The sequence below is a fragment of the Mesoplodon densirostris genome, chromosome 14, assembly GCF_025265405.1.
Source record: "Mesoplodon densirostris isolate mMesDen1 chromosome 14, mMesDen1 primary haplotype, whole genome shotgun sequence".
Taxonomy (NCBI): Eukaryota; Metazoa; Chordata; class Mammalia; order Artiodactyla; family Ziphiidae; genus Mesoplodon; species Mesoplodon densirostris.
In genome coordinates this window covers 8,736,526-8,757,606 of record NC_082674.1, presented here as the reverse complement: position 1 = coordinate 8,757,606, position 21,081 = coordinate 8,736,526, and the positions used below count along the sequence as shown (strand labels likewise).

The following is a 21,081-nucleotide window of genomic DNA, read 5'->3' as shown; positions in this document are numbered from 1 at the left end:
AGATCTCCGAAGGCTCGCTGTGACTTCGCATCTGAAATGCCCAGGTCTGCCCGGCCAGGACCGACACAATCAGATCACGTCTCTGCCCATCAGGAGGCCGGCTCAGCCACCAAGCTAGCCCGTCAGGGCCATTCAGACAGTGTTTGGGAGGCACTGTCGCAGGGGCTCCGAGAAGAGCACGGCACCACACCTGCCCCCGCCCCCAGCAAGGGGCTCTGTCCAGCAGAAAAGCCGGACAAGTGAACAGCAAAGACAGTGACAGAGATGAGCTCAGGAAACCAATGGGGAGAGAGAGAGTGCGGGCAGGCAAGGGCGCACAGGAGGGCTGGTGGTGCGTGTGCGCTGCGGGGGACACACAGGAAACCAGTTAGAGTCGGAGATTAGAAGGGAAATAGGATGAAGTCTTTTCCCTTCCCGGGGCTCCCAACCGGAAACCTTTACTAATACTTCCCAGCAGTCAAGTCCACCCCACTGACTCAAAGGCGCCCGGGTGGCCGCCCTGCCAGCTTTCCCACCACGGATGGCAGCCCCGTCTAGGCACACGGCCACACCCACCTTGGACGTGATGTGGAAGGACCTGTGCCCGCCCACCGCGATCTGCTTCTTCATCACGCTGAAGCGGTTGAACCGGCAGAGCAGGAGGCCAGCACTGTGCACCCGCAGGTTGAAGTCCACGTCATCACACATGAACCTGCCCAGAACCAGAGGAGGGGACGGGTCGGACTGGAGGCAGCTCACACCCCCCAGGCACGCCCCTACCAGACACGTGGAGTGTGCACCCCTGTACTGGGGGCTGGGAAGGCGGAGCAGGCTCGTTCCTGCCCCAGAGACCTTCCTCTGGGAGGCACGGAAGGCAAACCGAGAAGGGAAACAGGACAAGCTGTGATGCGCCTGCACCAGGAAAGCAGGGTGCACCCCAGGCTTACACTACAGAAGCACTGCCACCTGTGAAGCAGGCACGACATGCCAGGCACCGTGACGGGGACTTGACAAACCCCACTTCATCTATTTGCTGAAAAGGAAACGACCGACCTCCCAAAGTAAACATATTAGCCACTTTTTACAGCTGAAGAAGACAAGACTCAGAGATGGCAAGTCATCTGCCTAAATTGCAAAGCTGACAAGTGGCAGAACCCAAATTCCGAGCAGGTCGGTCTGGCTCCAAAACTGACACTGCTGCCTGGGCCCTCTCGGGGGCGTGCCCACTGCCTGGCACGTAGAGGGCTCAGGAAACGTTAGTGATTAGATTCTTCTCGTGATGTGAGCGTGTCTGCATAGATCTGTAGAGAGTGACACAGGGAAACGACAGTTTCCTTCAGTGCTAACGCTCCTAAAAAGTGACGTGTCCAGAGGAGGAGCCAAAAAAGCAAGAGCAACAACACCCGGCAGCATTTAAGTCATTAAATCAGGTGCCACGTGAACTGAGGAAGGAAGTTGAATGGTCTTAGGCAAATCTGCCCTCAAATTATACAACAAAAATGCCAAAAGGGCTTCCCGGGTGGCGCAGTGGTTGAGAGTCCACCTGCCGATGCAGGGGACACGGGTTCGTGCCCCGGTCCGGGAAGATCCCACATGCCGCGGAGCGGCTGGGCCCGTGAGCCATGGCCGCTGAGCCTGCGCGTCCGGAGCCTGTGCTCCGCAACGGGAGAGGCCACAACAGTGAGAGGCCCGCGTACCGCACAAAAAAAATAAATAAATAAAAAGCCAAAAAAAACCCATGAGGGCTGAAAGCAAGGGACCAGGCCAGTGCTATGGGTGAAAAGGCTCTGGTTTCGTTGGCCCTGAAGGGCAAGGAGGGAGCAGCCACCCGCCAGGAGTAAGGCTGCCCCTCACGGAGGGCCCTGGGACCGTGGGCTGAGCTGACAGGCAAGGTGGCGCAGGAGCTCACCGATTCTGGTTGTACTGCACGTTCTGGGTCAAGTCCACGTTCAGGATGGTGAAGTCGTGCACGTGGCAGCGGGAGAAGGGCTCGCGCACCTCGCGGCTCCCGGTCCTGCTGGACCACTTGCGCACGCCGATCAGCGCGTAGTGAGTGATGTTGGGGGAAGACTCAATGTGCTGCATGATGTGCTTCAAGGAAACGTTTCTTTCCGACCAGGAAAATTCCCTGCTCGAAGGAAGGAGATGGACATCCCTCGGTTGGCATGCAGACAACAGCAAGGCCCTCTGGACCAGGCTGGCCAGGATGCTGCTTTCCCCTGAACATGCCGGGCGGGGGGGTGCAGAAGGAACCCATCACAACCACCAGGCACCGTGCTCAGCACTTCAAATTCACTGTCATCGATCCTCGCAGCAATCCTATGACATAGGCATAGCATCCCCATTTTACAGATGAGGAAAAAAGAGGCTCTGGATAACTTGCCCAGTGTCACGTGACAGAGCTTGGATTGAACGGTGTTGTCTGTCTCCAGAGCCCACGATCTCTGCATCTGCCAAACCACCTTGCGTTTCCAGTGTCAATTCCAAGCGAGGTGGGGGGAGGGAAGGAGGCAGTGTGTAAACACCTCCCACCCCACCCTGCCGGTGACTGAAGTCCGTGAAGACAGTGAGGGTCACCCGACGACCAGGGAGGGCTGCTGAAGGGAGTAACCCCAGGGCTGGGAGCTGGGGTGACAAGAGCTCTGTCTGTGAGACCCAGGGAAGTGGCTCAACTTCTCTGCATCTCAGCTTCCTTTCCCCCAACTGAGGGGCTTCAACTAAACTCTCTAAGGCCCCAGCCAGCTCTGACGTGCCAGGACTTGAACGGCTGCTGCAGAATGAAATTCAGAAAGGCAGAGGGAAAAGCTTGGTTCTCTTCCTCATCGTTGCCCTAGCTGAGCTCTTGCCCTCAGAAGTATGACAGTGAGAATAATGAAAGCACGGTGACTGCTGTCCTCATGCATGTGCAGCTCTATCAGACAGAAAACAGTTTTTTCTAGAAGAGCAGTGGTGTGAACGGTAATTGTTATATTAGGACTCACTAACACAGAAGAGGTGAACCAACCTCAAAAGTTGCCTCTCACAAAAACAAGCCAAAAAATCAAGTTGTTTCTCGGAAAAAAAAAAAAATCAAGCCAAAAATAAAGGCTAAGTTGAAACACTCATGGTAAAACCACACAGAAATATTTTACCAATGATGTTCAGATGCAGCTGTATCTACTGAGCCTTTCCTACATTGTGCTGCTCCATTGCCCGTGACCAGGCACACAATTCATGGTTTAATTAATCCTTGTAACAAACTTCTAGAACAAGTTTAAGTGCCGCTTTGAAAGATGAGGCATCTAGAACCCAAAAAAGAGTCATTTCCCTAATGTCACACAACAAATAAAAATACAGCTTCATGTTAGGAGGAGGCTGGGGGGAGGGAGGAGGGACTGGAAGGTTCTGGGGTGCCAGCGATGGTCTGTTTCTTCATCAGGGAGTTTGTCAAGCGTGTGTGTTCTGTTTGTGAAAATACCTGGATATGGGGCTTCCCTGGTGGCGCAATGGTTGAGAGTCCGCCTGCCGATGCAGGGGACACGGCTTTGTGACCTGGTCCGGGAAGATCCCATATGCCGCGGAGCGGCTGGGCCCGTGAGCCATGGCCGCTGAGCCTGCGCGTCCGGAGCCTGTGCTCCGCAACGGGAGAGGCCACAACAGTGAGAGGCCCGCGTAACACAAAAAAAAAAAAAAAAGAAAAAGAAAATACCTGGATATGTATTATACTTTCCTTTTCGTATATATTTGATGTTGAATATATATTGCTTTACTTTCTGTGTGTATTACACCTCAATAACATTTTTAAAATTAAGAACTCAAAGTAAAGCTTGGAACGTGAGCCCACCACATGCAGGGCTCTGTCCACTGCACATCACACCTTCTAGCGTGAGGCGCCCTCTGGGGTCCTCGAAGGGCGGACGAGAATCCCCCACCGAGAAGAGAGCACGTGCACTTGTCTTACCGGTGGGGTGAGTGTGTGGGTTCTCACCTGCTTCTCTCCCCACCACAGTCGACGTCCACCACGTTCCACATCACGCAGGAGTCATCAGAAATCACGATGAAGGGCCAGATGTCCTGCGGCTTGATCCCCAGTTCCTCCTGCCGGTTCCGCTCCAGCTCCAGGTTGTGGTAAGACAGCTCCTTGATCAGGAAATGGGCGGCGCCTGAAATGGGCAAACGACCCCGACTCAGGCCAGTCCTATGCCAACGACCACCCAGGGCAAAGCCCCAGTGAGAAGAGAACTTGATGAAAGCCCATCGAGGCCCCAGCCCCGCCAGCTCCCGGGGGGTCCTGATCTGCAGCCCTCACCCACCCAATACAGGCTGTTGACTTGGTAGAATTCTAGGGCAGAAAACACTCCTCTCCAATTTGCACACACATCGATTTATCCTTGCTTTTCTAACAGCTGAGAACATGAATAAATCAATAACCAAACATCGAAGAAAAAAGAATAGTCAAATCAAAATAGCTTTAAAAGCCAAAAAGCTTAATGAGAAAGGTCTTTCCTCTCTACACGGACAAAAACTCTCTCGCCATCCGCCTGTACAAGGATGAGGTCAGTAGCCACGGCGGTCGCTGACCTTCAGCACACCCTGAAAGGAGGTCAGGGTGCCGATCAGGAAGGAGGCAGTCTATGCTCTGGGAAAAACTGGCAGAACAGGCCTCAGAATAGTTAGATATTTTTCAGGAGGTGATTTTATAAGCCCAATTTATTGCATCGTCTCCTATCTAGAAAAGCACTAAAATCATTAACAGAGACATCTGTTCCCAGTGACCAGCAGCAGCCTTCTTGTGACCAGTAGCGTCCCTGTGACCAGTAGCATCCCTCTGCCAACATGTGTGCTTGACTGCACGTATCTCCCTTCACCAAAATCCCATATACACTGACCTCCCCCCTTATCTCATTGGAGCTGTTCCTCAGAGCTATCTGAGAGGCCGTCTCCCAAGCTCTAGTCCTCATTTTGCCCCAAATAAAACTTAACTCACAACTCTCATGTTGTGCATCGACATCTAGAACATTCTCTCCAGTCTCCATTCACAGAAACTTTACAGAGTAGGGCACGTTTAAAAAGGCCTACCCACTCCAGCGCTGTTGAAGATACTCGGGAGAACCAGCATGATGTGGTTGGGCCAGTACTTCTTATAAATCGCCATCTCATACTCCTTGACAACCAGCACATGCAAATGGCTGGCACCGTCCATCGCATGGTACAGGTTAAAGAGCCCGTGCTCGTGACGGCCCGTTGTGGGAGTGAACGTCGGACTTTTTATGTATTCCTGACTCTGGAGAGGACGGGCATAAAGAAGCAAGTGTTCGTCAGCATGGCCACACTTATTCCCCTCCCTTTAAAGTGTGACTTCGGGGGCTTCCCTGGTGGCGCAGTGGTTGAGAGTCTGCCTGCCGATGCAGGGGATACGGGTTCGTGCCCCGGTCCAGGAAGATCCCACATGCCGCAGAGCAGCTGGGCCCGTGAGCCATGGCCGCTGGGCCTGCGCGTCCAGAGCCTGTGCTCCACAACAGGAGAGGCCACAGCAGTGAGAGGCCCACGTACCGCAAAAAATAATAATAATAATTAAAAAAATAAAATAAAATGTGACTTTGCAGCCTCTTCCATCAAAAGATGGCATCTATTTCCACACTCCCTGCATCTGGCTCAGCCTTGGGGCTTGCTTTTATGGATAAAATGCAGTTAAAATGACAGCGCGCCAGTTCCAAGCCTGGCCTCCAGAGGCCTGACACATTCTGCCTTCTCTCGGAACCCTCCCAGGAAGAAGCCCTGGCTAGCCTGCTGGAGAAGGAGAGGCCGCAGGGAACAGACATGGGCGTCCCTAGCCCAGCCGGCCCCCCCGCCAACCTGGTAACTAACCTCAGACACAAGTGAGAGCAAGCCCCCCCAGGATAACCACCCAGCAGAACTGAATCCAAACTGCTGGCCCACAGAATCAGAGGCTAAGTACATGCTTGTTCGGAAATGGTTTGTTAGGTGAGCTAACTAATAGGCATATATCAATTACCCAAATCATGCTCTGAGTACACGTTATTCCTGTATGACTTAAATCCCTCTATCATAGCCACACAGCCTAGTTACTCATACACGCAGGCTATGAATCTTTTATATAAATAACTGTGTTTTCTTTCACTCTTTTCTCAACAATAGGTTCCGCTGGCCAAGCTAGGTCTTCCATTCCTTCTCGATTCCTCAAAGTACTTACTACAAAGCTGTGCATACAGCTGGTGCTCATAACCAGTTCTTTTTTTAAAATAAAGTTATTTATTTATTTATTTATGGCTACATTGGGTCTTTGTTGCTGCATGGGCTTTTCTCCAGTTGCGGTGAGCAGGGGCTGCTCTTCGTTGCGGTGCGCGGGCTTCTCATTGCGGTGGCTTCTCTTGTTGCGGAGCACGGGCTCTAGGCACATGGGCTTCAGTAGTTGTGGCACGCGGGCTCAGTAGTTGTGGCTCGCGAGCTCTAGAGCGCAGGCTGAGTAGTTGTGGCACACGGGCTTAGTTGCTCCACGGCATGTGGGATCTTCCCGGACCAAGGCTCGAACCCGTGTCCCCTGCATCGGCAGGCGGATTCTCAACCACTGCGCCACCAGGGAAGCCCTTCATAACCAGTTCTGATGGGAACCGCCTGGAAAAGCTAGTGCAGTAACTGATAAAGGCTCAAGCACCTTATAGTAAAGGCCTCACTGCCACTTTACAAATGTTTTCATTCTTCTTTTTTTTTTTTTTTTGCGGTACGCGGGCCTCTCACTGTTGTGGCCTCTCCCGTTGTGGAGCACAGGCTCCGGACGCGCAGGCTCAGCAGCCATGGCTCACGGGCCCAGCCACTCCACAGCATGTGGGATCTTCCCGGACCGGGGCACGAACCTGTGTCCCCTGCATCAGCAGGCGGACTCTCAACCACTGCGCCACCAGGGAAGCCCAATGTTTTCATTCTTGATAATAGCCTGCTGGGTCTGCTAGGCTGGGTTCAGCTCTGGGCATGCCTGGCCCTCTGGAGAAGGAACAGCAGAGCTGTACACAAGGTCCGTGGGGCTGGGGCTGGGGAAGGGGCAGCCGGTTGACCCTGAGGTTGTCAGGCTGGAACTATCAAACCAGCACCCCTAAGAATGGCGGCCAGAGAGACAATGCATCATTAGGAACAATCTCCTCGGAAGAGAGAGAATTTCTCCTTTAGAGATATACGTTGAAATATTTACAAATGAAATGATGCAATGTCTGAGATTCGCTTCCAAGTAACACAGGAAGGCAGATGAAGAGAGATGGCTTGATGAAGCAAGACTGGCCTTGAGTGAATAACTGTTGAGGTTGGGTAAGCAGCCCTGGGGTAATCGTTATACTATTCTGCCATCTTAGCCTGTTTCAAATGTTCCATAAGAGACAGCATGAAAGAAAAGAGAGAGGAAGGGACGAACATTCACTGGCCCTTGTTATCTTCCAGGTACCGTGCTGGGGCCTGACCTTGGTTACTCCATACAATTCTCACCACAAGCTTTTGCAAGAGTTATTATTGCCCAAAGCTTACAGATGAGGAAACTGAGGCTCAGAGACATCAAGTGACAGTATGATGTCAAACCTGACTCAGATTTGACTCTGAGTGACCACAAAGCCCTTGTGCTCCCCAGCCTCCTCCAAATTGAGTCACCACGTTCGTCTCTCCCCGCCAGACCCCACCCCATGTGCCCGACTCATCAAGAACTACAGTCTCTGGGTCTCCAGCTCGGTGGTCCCTTGCAGCCACTTTGATTTGCCCCCTGGGGACTCGAAGCCAGTACCTTGTCTGTGACGAGGGGCAGCCGCATGCTCTCCAGCTGGCCTCCGGGTTGGCTGAAGACAAAGTGGTGCTCCTTGGACTTGGGGATGATGAAGTGGAGTTGGATCTCCTCTCCTAGCATGGAGTAAGAGAAGGCAAAGGCGTGCAGGGTGGACTCATAGAGCTGAGGTGCGAGGGGGAAAGGACAGAGCTTGTCATCAGAGTCCGGCCTGACTTCCCGGAAGAACCCAGGCCCGCTGTGGCCGTTACTACACAGAGGTCGCTGCCGCCTCTGCCCCAGGCTGACGCCAGGACACAGTGTGGACGCCCACACCTGAGGCCACACCCACTGGGCCAGCGGCCATGCCCGTCCCGGTGCTGACTGTGCTTCACCCAGTGACGCCACGTCAGCCGCCCAGCCCTTCCCGACGCTGGACCCGACCCAGAGGGGCGCTGGGTTACCAACGAAAGCATTCACGTGCCAGATCACATTTTTAATTGTGACAAAGGTTATTTTCCCACCATAGGTAATATGTGTAACAGCATATTAATAAGACAATAACTGCGAACTTGTGCGTTTCTATATCACGCACCACGTCCAGGCCCCCTCCCGTCCCCATGGCATTAAAATTAACCATCTGTGAAGCAGTTAACAACCCTATGTCCTCACCCCCACTTGGTGGACGTGGAAACTGACACACCCACAGGTCTTGGGCTCACTCCGATCCCCAGTCTAGCCTCACCTCCAGTCACTTCGTCCAAGGAGCCCTCCCCTCACCCAGTCACTGGGCCCGCACTGCCCTCTGGTGTGACCTCCCAGGCCAGCTTTGCCCAGGCCATGCTTATGCCTCCTCCAGTTCTCAGCTCAGGTGTCCACAGAGGGGTCTTCCCTGACCCTCACCCTCCATCTGACAGCCCCTCCTGCAGACGTGCAGCTAGCCTGTGCTGTGCCCTCCCGGGAACCACGGGGGCCAGGGGAGGGCCGATGCGGACTGGGACATGCCGGCTGTGAAGTCCTACTGTGGCTCTACTTTGAGAGCAGAGATGAGGGAGAAACAGATTCTGACCTGGGGAGGGAACACAGAGGGTCGTAACTGAGGAATCTCCTAGGACTTCCTCTCAGGGAGCCTTGAGCGATGAAGGAAGAAGAACAGAACAAGCAGAGGCAGGGAAGTGCCAGCAGGGGGCCAGCGTGTGCCCCTCAGTGCTCCTCACAGGGCCTGGTTTCACGTCCCCTGCCAGTGTGGCCCCCCAGACCCGCGTGCCTGCACACAGACCCAGCCCTCCGGCCAGAGCTCAAACCCGCCCCCCATGCTTCATTCATTCCTTCACGGCAGACCCTGAAGTGACCAGGGACTGAACCCTTTTGAGTCTCTCCAGATCTTTAAATTTCAAAATCAAGACAACGTCTTCACTTATATGTTTCTCTGCCTTGAAAGAAAAGCTTCATCTCCGAGGGAAAAAATGTTAGGAGAATTATTCTGCAGCAAATAGGATTTCTGATTATTTTAATCCTTTGAAAAACCACTCATATGTACTTTCTAATTTCGTCTACAGTAAAATGACATCGTTTAAAAAAGTCTGTGCTAAAAGAAGACAGGTGCTACTTCAGTGGAAGCTGAGCTCAAGGCCGAGCAGATTCGGGAGAATGAAAGCTACTGTCTGCTGTATCCCTCTGTAACGGGGACGGACAGAGAAAGCCAGTGCTATTGACACCTCTGGGCCTTTCTGGGGCATCCACTCATGTATACATGAGTGTGTAAGTCGTACAGAGAAGTATAAATTACCTCATGCTGTAACGGCTATCAGTGTAGGTAAAACAATGTTGTTATTTTTTGGATGATTATTCATTCGGGTGTAAATCCTGACAGCAGCGGAAGGCCTCCTACTGATAGGATAATACTGAGAATAAGGGTTGTGATGATGGGTAGTTTATTTCATGTGTGTGACAGTGATAATACGGTGGTGGCTGAACTGTGAATAAATCATTATGACATGCATATTGACTGGAATTGATTTGACTTAATGAGCTATGTACCATTAATACATATATGTACTACGTAATACCAACGATTTAATGTAAGTGCTATAAGCATGGAGTAAATAATGCACGATTACACATATTATGTGTTGTGTACAATTTGATGTATATGTACTTGTATACGTGAATATACACATAATGCACGAAGTACGTAACAATTGATGGGGGAAAAGTATGTAAAAAAAAGTTGGCCGCGCAGGCGTCTGACTGGCTCCCATCGGCTCCTGCTGCCCCTCCTCCTCTTTCCCCATCTGGGTCTGAGATGAAAAGCAATACTAAGTGTAGAATGGGAAGTGCCGCTGGAGCGGGGGCTCCGTCCTACCTGATAGCGGGGGCGGAAGCCCATGTACTGGTGGCACTGCTCGCAGTGGTGGTATGTGTTGTACGCCGCGTACTTGGAGAGCCTCATCCGCGCCGTCTGGCGCCGCACGTAGAGGTCCTCCGGCTTCCGGCGCGTCCCTCTGTCTGCACGAAATCCCCAGCATTAAAGAACAGCAGGAGGCACAGCCCACGTTCTCTCCCCTGCCTACTCACAGGGAACCACGGCAACAGGACTTTGTGTGATCACCTCTCACCTGTCTGCCCCAAGGTGACTCAGCTGGTCAGAAAGGACAGAGTCTCAGTGGGATAAACTGAAGGCTACATTCACGTGGCGTCTTACGCACGCACCTATGCATGGTTCATAAACATATTCAAGGATTCGCTACATGACAATGTAAATCGATCGCCAACATACTATGCCAGTACTGTAAAGCACATGAATCACCTCCAGGTTTTCAAATGACTTAGCAAAATTAAGATTTTAACAGTCAACCTCCATTCGAGAAGGTCTACTATGTGAAGGAACCTTCAGTAAAAGTCATCTGCTTGGGCTTCCCTGGTGGCGCAGTGGTTAAGAATCCGCCTGCCAATGCAGAGGACATGAGTTTGAGCCCTGGTCCGGGAGGATCCCACATGCCGCGGAGCAAGTAAGCCCGTGTGCCACAACTACTGAGCCTGCGCTCTTGAGCCCGTGAGCCACAACTACTGAAGCCCGTGTGCCACAACTACTGAAGTCTGCGTGTCTAGAGCCTGTGCTCCACAACAAGAGAAGCCACTGCAATGAAAAGCCCTCACACCACAACGAAGAGTAGCCCCCGCTCGCTGCAACTAGAGAAAGCCAGTGCACAGCAATGGAAGACCCAACGCAGCCAATAAATTAAATAAATCTTAAAAAAAAAAAAAAGTGATCTGCTCTGAGAGCAGCGAAGATAAAATGATTGGTTTGAAAAGGAGACCGGTGAGTATTTTCCTCTCACGCAGCATTCACCAAACTTCCCTAGTCAGTGATTATAATCACACCGGCCACTCATGTCCGATGTTTGCTGCCGGTGACCCTGAAACCCAGCAGGGTCATAATAGTGTGGAAGTCAGCAGTCCCTGAAGAAGGAGCGAGAAAACGAGAGACCAAGGGCAGAAAGGGAAATAGGTGCATTTTGTTACAATCCAAATTCATAGAGAAACATACATGTCTTCTTCCTCTATTAGCCAGAACCTTCAGAATCCTCCGGTCATGATAAACCACCAAGAGGGTCCTCACCGTTATTCAGCACCAACCGAGCCCTGAGTCTTCCTTCGTGAGGTCTGTGAAGAGCCCTTCCCATCAGGTGAGGTGGCGACCTCAGTCCTCCACCAGGCGCTGTCGGTTCACCCACCCCCATCAGATAAGTTCATCCCTAACAAGATTCAGCTCAGCCCTTTAAGAGGCTGTTCCCACGTACTGTGGAAGAAGGAGTCAGCAAGAGATTTAAAAACCTGACCTTCGCTCTTCATGCTCTGATGGTGTGAACAGATCAGACTGGCATCCTCATACTTCGGGTCGTGAATAAGGTAGTCAAAAGGCAACTTCTTGAACAGCTCCAGGTCCGGCCAGGGGTCACTAAGCTGGAGGTAATGCCAATCTGATTCTTCTCTGAGGTCTACAGGATCAGCAGAAACACAGATATATGACAAAACAGGAAGTGAGAAGGATTTATGTCAAATGTGCCCAAGGATGATGATAGAAGTGGAATTGATACTGAGTCTACAGGTTACCTGGGGAACTCCACTGAGTCTCAGATACTCTGGCACCCGTTCCATTTTCAGGATTGTTCTAATTCACCAAGAAGGTGCATTCAGATCTATGTCTATGCAGACAAACAGCCTTATGCTGTGTTTCCTATGGGATGGGGTTGCTCTTCTAACTTACACTAACTTCCACTCCTGGCAGTGTACCTACCCCTGGGCTCTGGGCTTCTCCCCAGCACCGTCCCCCAAATATACCACACTGGTCCACACCACCGGCAGAACTTCATGTAGTTCTCTCTCTTGCTCTTATATCTAAATGCTACCCAGCCAGTAAGGCCCAACTCCTATCACTTCGCTTCTAGAAAGCCTCTTTTGAATGCTCAGGTACACTGGTTTCTCCCTTCTGAATGCCACCACTACTCATGGCCCAATCCACATTTCCACATTTGCAGTGTATCACCCTACATTATAATTGGTGTAGTCTACAGTGCTCACTAAATGCTTGTTGGCTAAAAGGTAAAAAAATCTAGTTGGTCCAACTCAAACATATGTAACATATTGATTTTACATCAATTGATCAATATCATTTTACATCATATCGAGTTTACATATTTGATATGACATATATATAGTATAGATGATACTGATATACATCTATATATCTATATCAGTGTGTCCTACTATATATATGTGGGCGGAGTACATGTCCATAAGAAACAGAAAAAATAAGGAAAGAAGAGGGCAAGGAACATTTATTCCATATTTAATAGGTGCTCAGTGTTTCATATGTATAACTTCCATTAATCTTCACAGCATCCTGTAAAACAGGAATTACACACATTTTGCCAAAGAGAAACCCAAGGCAATAAGAGAGCATTTAAGAAAATAAGGCTTTGAAGTTTAACAAACTGGATTCAAATCCTATCTGTATCATTGGTATATCCAACAAAATGAGGAGACAGAAATGCAGCAGACCTGTTGACTTTCATTTGAAAAACGGTTTCAAACTGTGGGGAAACGGTGGAAAGCTCAGAGTTTCGATGAAAAGCCTCTTTCCCTTCTCCTTCAAAGGAAAGACCAAGGACTGGATGGGCTTCCTTGGTTCTAAATTTTCTCCAAGTCAAAACTCAAACACAGCAAGAGCATCTAAAAAAGTTCTGTGTATCCAAATGACAAGATTTCCTTCGTTGTCAAGGCTGAATACATCGCCAGTATATACCCCATCGTTATCCACTCAACTGTCTGTCCATTAATGGACAAAATATGGTTGTTTCTACATCTTGGCTATGGTGAATAATGCTGCTGAACACGGTAAGGTAACTGTGTGAGGTGATGAATACGGTCATTAGCGTGACTGCGGTGATGACTTCACAGTGTATACGTGTATCAAATCATCCAGCTGTACCTCTTAAACGTACATAATCCAAGAGCTGTTACCAGCTTACTGGGGCCCCTTCTCTACAACACACGACTCCTTACACAAATCTTCATTCCCAAAGCGATGGATTCCTTTACCAGACCAAGTTTCTGAGCCACTGGAGGGGCGTTGGAAGAGGAAATGGAGGAGGTGTTCTACAATAAGCATGAAACAGCTGTTCAAAGAGTCTTACCTTAATCAGGGTAAATTCTGTTCCGTGAATGAGAAGAAAAGGCTATTCCCTGCATAGCGTATGTTTCCATTTTGCCCCAAGATGTGGACCTATGTGCTCAGCAGCCTGAGAGGGAAACCCTCCCCTGACGGCAACGACGCTTTCTAGAAGCAGCAACGAAATCTCGTTGGGCGCCAGCTCTACCACCTCCCAGCTGGACTCCTGAACGTGTTATTCCGGAACCGAATACCACTATCCATCTCTTGGTGTGGCATAGGAAAAGAAATGTGGTGATTTATGTAAACCATCTAGCGCAGTGGTTGATGTTTTGGAAGGTGCGCAGTAAACAGCAGGTATTTTTAGTACCGTAATTTTATCTCCCACCAAGGCCTCCCAGGCACTATTCTAGGACTGAGCAAAATGGCTCCAAGGGCAAGATAAAAGCAGCCCCACAAGGCCCTTGGGAGGAGTCAGATCATTAATCTGAGAATTCCATCTTCAAAGTAAAAGATACAGCAGAAGTCACTTGAGAAACCCATTAAAGATGATGCCAAGCCCAAGGTCATCAGCAGATAACTCACTGATATTGATCTCTTCTTCATCGTAAACATCCACTTCCGTCAGCCGAATGAGCATTCTGGACAAAATGCTGAGGAACTGCAGGTAGGCGCCTGTCTTCCCGATCTGTAGAGACAGCAAAACAGGAGCCAGCCTCAGTACGCCCTGCCTACGTGCAGGCGCTGACTGAGCACCTGACATGCCTCCACGCCGCCACCTCTTTTAACCATCTCACCTAATTAAAAGGAGGGCTGGGGGGATGCAAAGACATTTGAGGGAAAATGTGGCCTGAAGAAGCATGGCAGGCAGACAGATGAACTCTGGTGGGCGGGAGACCCACCTGCTTATAAATCATTGCAAATGTCTTTCCAGATTTTAACTGGCCACATGGTTTAAGCTGTTAGAAGTAGGACTCCATCAGGAGCTGAACAAAGGTTGCTTCAAAAAAAAAATGGACTGACATTTCAATAATGTCTTAAAAGAGTCTTGCGTAATTACAAATTGCTATCTTATATTAATTGATATGGCTGTAGTAAGACAAGAAAATTCACTGTGCGGGACATAAAAGGCTGGCATCACATTTATCTCCTCCTAAGGCCAGGAAAAGAAATAAAATGATTTTTCTCTTCTTCCTTCTCTTTCTTCTTGTTTTAGAGAGTCCCCTGCCCCCTCTAGCCCAGCACCAGGCCAGTATACTATTGGTCTTAGTTCACTGAGGTCACAACTGGTTACATGGGTACCTGTGGGCTATCCTCGCCTCCGTCCACCCTGGTGCGCTAAGAATGTGCTCCCGAAGTTCTTAGCTCAACGCCCGGTTCACAGCAAGTATTCGACAAATGCTGATGAATGGAAATAACTAACTTTTTATTTTTATTTTTTTGGCGGTGCCACACGGCATGTGGGATCTTAGCTCCCCGACCAGGGATGGAACCCACACCCCCGGCAGTGGAAGCACGGAGTCTTAACCACTGGACTGCTAGGGAAGTCCCGGAAATAACTGACCCAAAAAGAAAATATGAAACACAACTGGGGGGGAGCTTTGGAGAAAATATATGCAATACATGTAACCAACAAAGGATTAAAAATTATAATCTAAAGAACAAAGCAAAAGAATAAAAGTCAAATGGACTAAAGGAAAAATAAGAGAAACAAAACCAGAAAGTCACTGTAAAAGAAGTGCCAATGACCAATAAATATATTAAAATATATTCACCCTTACTATTATACTAGAAATATACTATTCCTCCCCTATCAAAAAGGCAAAAGTTTTTAAAGATTGGTAACATTCAGTAATGTGAGGGGTATGGAGAAACCAGGAATCCTTTTTAAAAAACATTTTATTTTTTCCTATTTTTTTAAATTATGAAAAGTACTATATACTCATTTAAAAGTTCAAGAAATACAGATCAATAATAAAGTAGAATGGTCACAAATTCCAGTCCCCTCCGCCCCCAAGCTCTCCTGTCAGGGATTTTTTAGATATTTTCACACACGCAGACACATACACACACTGATTTTTTTTCATAATTGATGACACCACGTATATATTATTCTGCGACTTGATCTTTAAAATGTTAAGTACCGGGCTTCCCTGGTGGCGCAGTGGTTGAGAGTCTGCCTGCCGATGCAGGGGACACGGGTTCGTGCCCCGGTCCGGGAGGATCCCACATGCCGCGGAGCGGCTGGGCCCGTGAGCCATGGCCGCTGAGCCTGCGCGTCTGGAGCCTGTGCTCCGCAGCGGGGAGAGGCCACAACAGTGAGAGGCCCGCGTACCGCAAAAAAAAAAAAAAAAAAAAAAAAAAAAAAAAAAAAAAAAAGTTAAGTACCTTAGAGAAATTTCAATGTCAGTGTATAAAGGTCTATTGAATAGTTCAAACTTTCTGTGGCTGAATTGCATGATACTGTTGTGCTCAAATATTTTCAACCAAACTTGACCAATGCAACTTGTTTCCAGTCTGTTTTTTAACTACTGTAAACAATACAAAAATGAGCATTCTTATACATATTTTTGTGGGTTTGTGTTTCTTGGGGTAGGTACCTGGCAGGGGAATGAACATTCGGTGTGAAAAGGAAACATGTCTTGAATTGGGACAGTGATGATGATGGTGACAAGAACAATGCTTCCCAGGGGTCAGGCCACGTTCCAGGTGCCCTAGAATTATTCTCTTGTTAACACTCCTGTTTTTGTGATAGAGGTGCTATTATCTTCCTCATTCTCAGAGGAGGACAGTGAGGCACAGAGAAGGCTGGAACTGGCCCAGGGCTCAGGTGATGTTTTAGTCTGAATCCAGCCCCAGGCAGTTCACTGTAGGGCCCACCCTCCAGCCCTGCCCTGTCTGGCCGAGGCCCCCCCCAAGACCCCAAACCGACCTCGTGCGTCCCCTTACATGCTCACGACACCTGACATTCACACCGCCCAGGTTCCTGCCATGTTGACAGGTGAAACGGTCTTTTGTTGTCAGAAAAATACAAAGAGCTGGGAGATGGTGACAGGTTTCTCATCTCCCTGTTCAGTTTCACCAAAATCTTGCAGGGCAGAAACAGGGGTTGGCTTCCATTGTCAGAGTGGGAGGGAACCGCAGACTGGCCGTGAGCACCGAATGCAATAGCGTGGGAAATGCAGAATCGTTGTCTGAAGGAGCAACAAGCACCCGCAGAGAACTCCTCCACCCACACGTCACGCAGAGGAGGAAACCGGGGTCAGAGCATGGAGGTCACCCAGCCGTCCACCTGCCCACTTAGGGCCATCCGAGATTCCACAGAGGGAAGGCAGGTGTGAATACGCCCCAAACCTGCCTCTGGGCGCGAACACAAGCCCCGCGGAGCCCAGGCGCACGGGGCGGCACCCACCTGGGGGGGCCCGCTGAGCAGCAGCCGGCGCGGGTGGAAGCCGTCCACGCGGCCCTCGGCGCGGCTGCCGTAGTCCATGTGGCTGGGCCGGGGCACCGTCCACTGCCGGTAGTACAGTGACTGCTCCGTGGACGTCATGGTCTTGCTGAGCAGGGGCCGGAAGGAGCTGGCCCACATGACCGAGTGCGAGGGCAGGAGCGAGGCGGCCTTGGGCAGGCCGCTGCCGTCGGTGGACGTGAGCATGTCGTACACCAGCTTGGGCAGGAAGACCACGGGCGGCCGCCGGCAGGCCTTGGTCATGGAGCACTGGGCGGCCTGCAGGACGAGCGGGCCGGTGGCGGGCATCGCGGACGAGGAGGACGAGCCCGAGGAGGACGATGAGGGCACTGACACCTGGATGCTCCACTGGCCGGTCTTGAGGCCGGGGTCCGGCTGGGGGGCCAGCCCGGGGCTGCGCCTGCTGATGGCCGACGGCGGCCCCCGCCCCGCCCGGGGCCACTGTCTCTCTCCCGGGGCCCTGCCCTCCTCCGCGGGGCCGCAGGGCTGAGGCGATCGGGCCCGGTCCCCCCGCGAGGGCCCCGCCGGCTGAGCCTGAGCCGGGGACTCGCCGCACCGCGCTGAGCCTGCGGAGAGAGGGTCCCGTCAGTCAGGGCCCCGGGCCCGCATCTCCTGCTTCTGCAGCACCAACTCCCCTTACCTGCGACGACTGGGAATGTCCGTCAATGCCAACCCACCTCTGGTTAAACACAGACCCCTCTGTCCTTCTGACAGAGCCAGGAGGCACTGTGGGGAGACAGCCAGCGCCGCTCCCTGGCCCCATACACGTCGCAAAGGTCTCTCCTCTGCACGCCCCGCCCGATCTGTTCTAGAGCCCTCACCTTCAGCGCCCAGGCTACACTCCTGCTTCTGTGCAGGTGGGTCCTGGAGCTCCGATCTCCCCTCTGCACAGCATAGTGGTGCTTCTGGTTCAAAGCAGCAAAATTCACAGGACTGAAAAGGCTTGACGCTAATGCTACAACCACTTAGCTTCTAGAAGAACTCAGGACGGAAAATGCAATATGCACAGCAGCTACCCAAATACGGGGTTTCTTTTGCCCTTTTCCCCACGTGGACCATGTTGAAAGGCAAGATGAGTGTGAGTCCCTGGACACGGAGGGGCAGTGTTGTCTTTTATATCAATGAAAGACAATAAAAGCTCTCTTTCATAAAATACAGCTGTCCCTGTCTTTCATATCAATCCAGCCACATCTGCCCGGGGCGTGCGTGCCAGCTCCAAGCGACCCCGAGCACCTCAGGCTCCACGGGAACCCCATCTCTATCTTAGCTCTGCTGTTCTCCTGGAGACGAGGGAAGCTGCTGCCCAGGCCACCCTCCCCAGACCCCGCCCCATGACACTTGGTTCAGCCTGCGTGCTGCTACCCACCGCTCAGCCAGCCTCCCCACTGGATCCCAGCTCCCCAGCAAGGCTCTGACTCAACCCCGCAGCCTGCGTCTTGCTTGGTTACAGGCTGCTCGTGGACAGAGGAAATGCAGCACCGGCCTGTCCCTCTAGGCTAAAGGCCTGACTCCTGCTAAAATGCCTCTTCCCCGGGGAAGCCACCGAGGTGATCAGCTCAGAGGCAGGGGAGGAGCTAAGGACCAGGGTCGGGGAGGCTATGAGGACCTGGGCATCTGGTCCGGGGGAGGGACAGGTGGACACAAAGGACATGAAAGGGGCATGAGGTTCCAAAAGTAGACCACGGGGACCCAAATGTCTTCACCCATGTCCTAGGTTGGGAGGCCCAGACTGGGAGGACCCGAAGGACGGAGACCCACACTGATGTTTTTCTCCGTCCACCCGCCCTGACCTCAGTCATTCTGCCCCGGTTGAATCCAGGGGGACTGTCAGTCTATAAAAGAGCGACCCAGCCCCTCCCAGGCTGACTCGTGTGACCCCGCCCCCCGCTCTTGACTCCTGTGGCCAAGTCCCCTCTCCCTGGACCTCCTGAAATGTGGGAGTTACACCGAAGGCCACAGGAAGCATCTCATGAGAGACACGGGAAGCATCTCATCAGAGACACGGGAAGCATCTCATCAGAGACCCCTAAGATCCCAGGACCCTCTGAGGAATTTTAAAAAGTCACCTCACTGGAAGGGGAGGCTGGCTGGCAGCCTGGGCCTTCTACTCCACCTGAAGACAGTGCACAGACCTGTGTGTCCCAGAACCTTCTGTCAGCCCAGGACCAGGGAAAAACAAAGCACCACACCTCTCTATTCTAATGGCACAGATCATCCACTTCTCAGGTGCCCCCCTGGTACCCTGGGCTCCCTCTATTGCTTGGGGCAGGAGGATAACAAGCTGCAGCCTTTGGCTTTTCTGACTGACTCCAGCCAATAAATCAGACCTTTCTTCTATCACAGAGACCAGGCTCATGCTAAGGAGGCCTCGTCTGACTCCCTCTGTGCACACCTGTGAGGGAGAGCCCCACCACTGGCCCACTATTATCCGTGGGCAGGTGGGGAGGGGGAAGGAGAAAGGAAACCCAAGAAGGCCGCAAGCCAAACCCCCTGATGTGCTCTGACCTTCGCAGCCAGGCCCTGACCCTGAGCTGTAACCCTGGGACCACTCACTGCACCCAAGCACCACACACACCTTCAGGCCCCAAGCCTCCTCTACCTGTGAAGTCTCCTCCACCTGGAATACCTTCTCCTGCACTGGAAAGCCTTCTCCTGCAAGGCCCAAAGACCGGCTGCTCTCTGAAACCTGCAGGGATCACACCCTACCGCTAAATCTGCCTCACCTGAGACAAAATTAATTACTCCCTCATATGCGTAACCATAACACCTCACAGGTGTGAATATGTGTGCAGGAAAAAATACAGCAGCCCCTACTGCAACATAACGTGGTCCAAAGGAACGATGGTTTCCTTGAGAGCAGGTCCGTATCTAATTGGTCTCTCAATGCCCTGAGCCAGGTAGAGAGTAGGTTCCCCGTAAATGCTTGTGGTGGGAAGACATGCGACACTGTCTCATGTGCTCCCGTCCTGACTGCTCCTGAGGCCAAGGCAGCCCCCAGAGCAGAGACCTGGAGCACTTCATCCACATGCCCCACTCCCTCCACCAAAGTGTGGTCCAGGTCCAGGGGTCAGTGACACTGGCTAAATTTTGTTATTTCTCCCCCAGTGACGTCTTCTGTGTCCACTTCTCTCCGCCCTCAGACTCGACAAGAACACTCACCCAGCTCCTCTCCCCTGATTCCCCAAACCAACAGCTGCCTGTAGAGCACAGAGGGAGGACCGTCTGACACCACCCGGCACAGGCCCTGCAGGGGCAGAGGCCACGACCTCCTCCAGGGGAGGACCCCCCCATTCCCCGCCCAAGTCCAGAAAGATGCATACTCTCTAGAGAGGCCAGTTCTTCGTGGATCCCTTCTCTTTCCAGTTCTAGTTGAAAATAAAGGATCTCTTTTCATTCTTTGAAAATCTCAAAGAACAAAAACGGTCCAATTGTGGGATCTTTACCCCTTGGAGACTTACTGGATGCCTTAGAGGAGAGGGATGAAGACGCGGAGTCGTGGGAGCGGGATCGTTCTCTCTTCACGGGGCTCCTCTTCTCTGACGTGGAGCCTGTTTCAAAACACACACACTGAAGAGGCCTCGTAATCATGGTCCTGTACGTTCCCCCAGCACTTCACAGTTTACAGAGTGCGTTCACACATATTATCTCTCATCTGTCCACCCACCCACCCAACCACCCATCCACCCACCCATCCATCCATCCCTCCATCCATCCCTCCATCCATCCATCCCTCCTTCCATCCATCCCTCCATCCCTCCCTCCCTCCATCCATCCATCCCTCCTTCCCTCCCTCCCTCCATCCCTCCATCCCTCCCTCCATCCATCCATCCCTCCCTCCATCCATCCCTCCCTCCCTCCATCCATCCCTCCCTCCATCCATCCATCCCTCCATCCATCCCTCCCTCCATCCATCCATCCCTCCATCCCTCCATCCAGCCCTCCCTCCATCCCTCCCTCCCTCCATCCATCCCTCCCTCCCTCCATCCATCCATCCCTCCATCCATCCTTCCCTCCATCCATCCATCCCTCCTTCCCTTCATCCCTCCCTCCCTCCATCCATCCCTCCATCCCTCCCTCCCTCCCTCCCTCCATCCATCCCTCCATCCAGCCCTCCCTCCATCCATCCCTCCATCCATCCCTCCCTCCATCCCTCCCTCCATCCCTCCCTCCCTCCTTCCAACCCTCCCTCCCTCCCTCCATCCCTCCCTCCCTCCTTCCAAC

General features: G+C 51.9%; 1 protein-coding gene across 1 annotated transcript in view; it reads right to left on the bottom strand.

The window, feature by feature from the left end:
• GREB1 (growth regulating estrogen receptor binding 1) overlaps positions 1-21,081 on the bottom strand; it is a 69,631-nt gene that overhangs the window by 2,806 nt on the left and 45,744 nt on the right. The window contains exons 20-29 of the mRNA XM_060117214.1: positions 20,319-20,408; positions 16,804-17,426; positions 13,977-14,079; positions 11,560-11,718; positions 10,083-10,225; positions 7,742-7,903; positions 5,038-5,242; positions 3,947-4,121; positions 1,889-2,107; positions 556-691 (exon numbers count right to left, since the gene is read on the bottom strand). Of these exons, the coding sequence (XP_059973197.1) occupies positions 556-691; positions 1,889-2,107; positions 3,947-4,121; positions 5,038-5,242; positions 7,742-7,903; positions 10,083-10,225; positions 11,560-11,718; positions 13,977-14,079; positions 16,804-17,426; positions 20,319-20,408 (2,015 nt within the window). The remainder of the gene's footprint in view (positions 1-555; positions 692-1,888; positions 2,108-3,946; positions 4,122-5,037; positions 5,243-7,741; positions 7,904-10,082; positions 10,226-11,559; positions 11,719-13,976; positions 14,080-16,803; positions 17,427-20,318; positions 20,409-21,081) is intronic.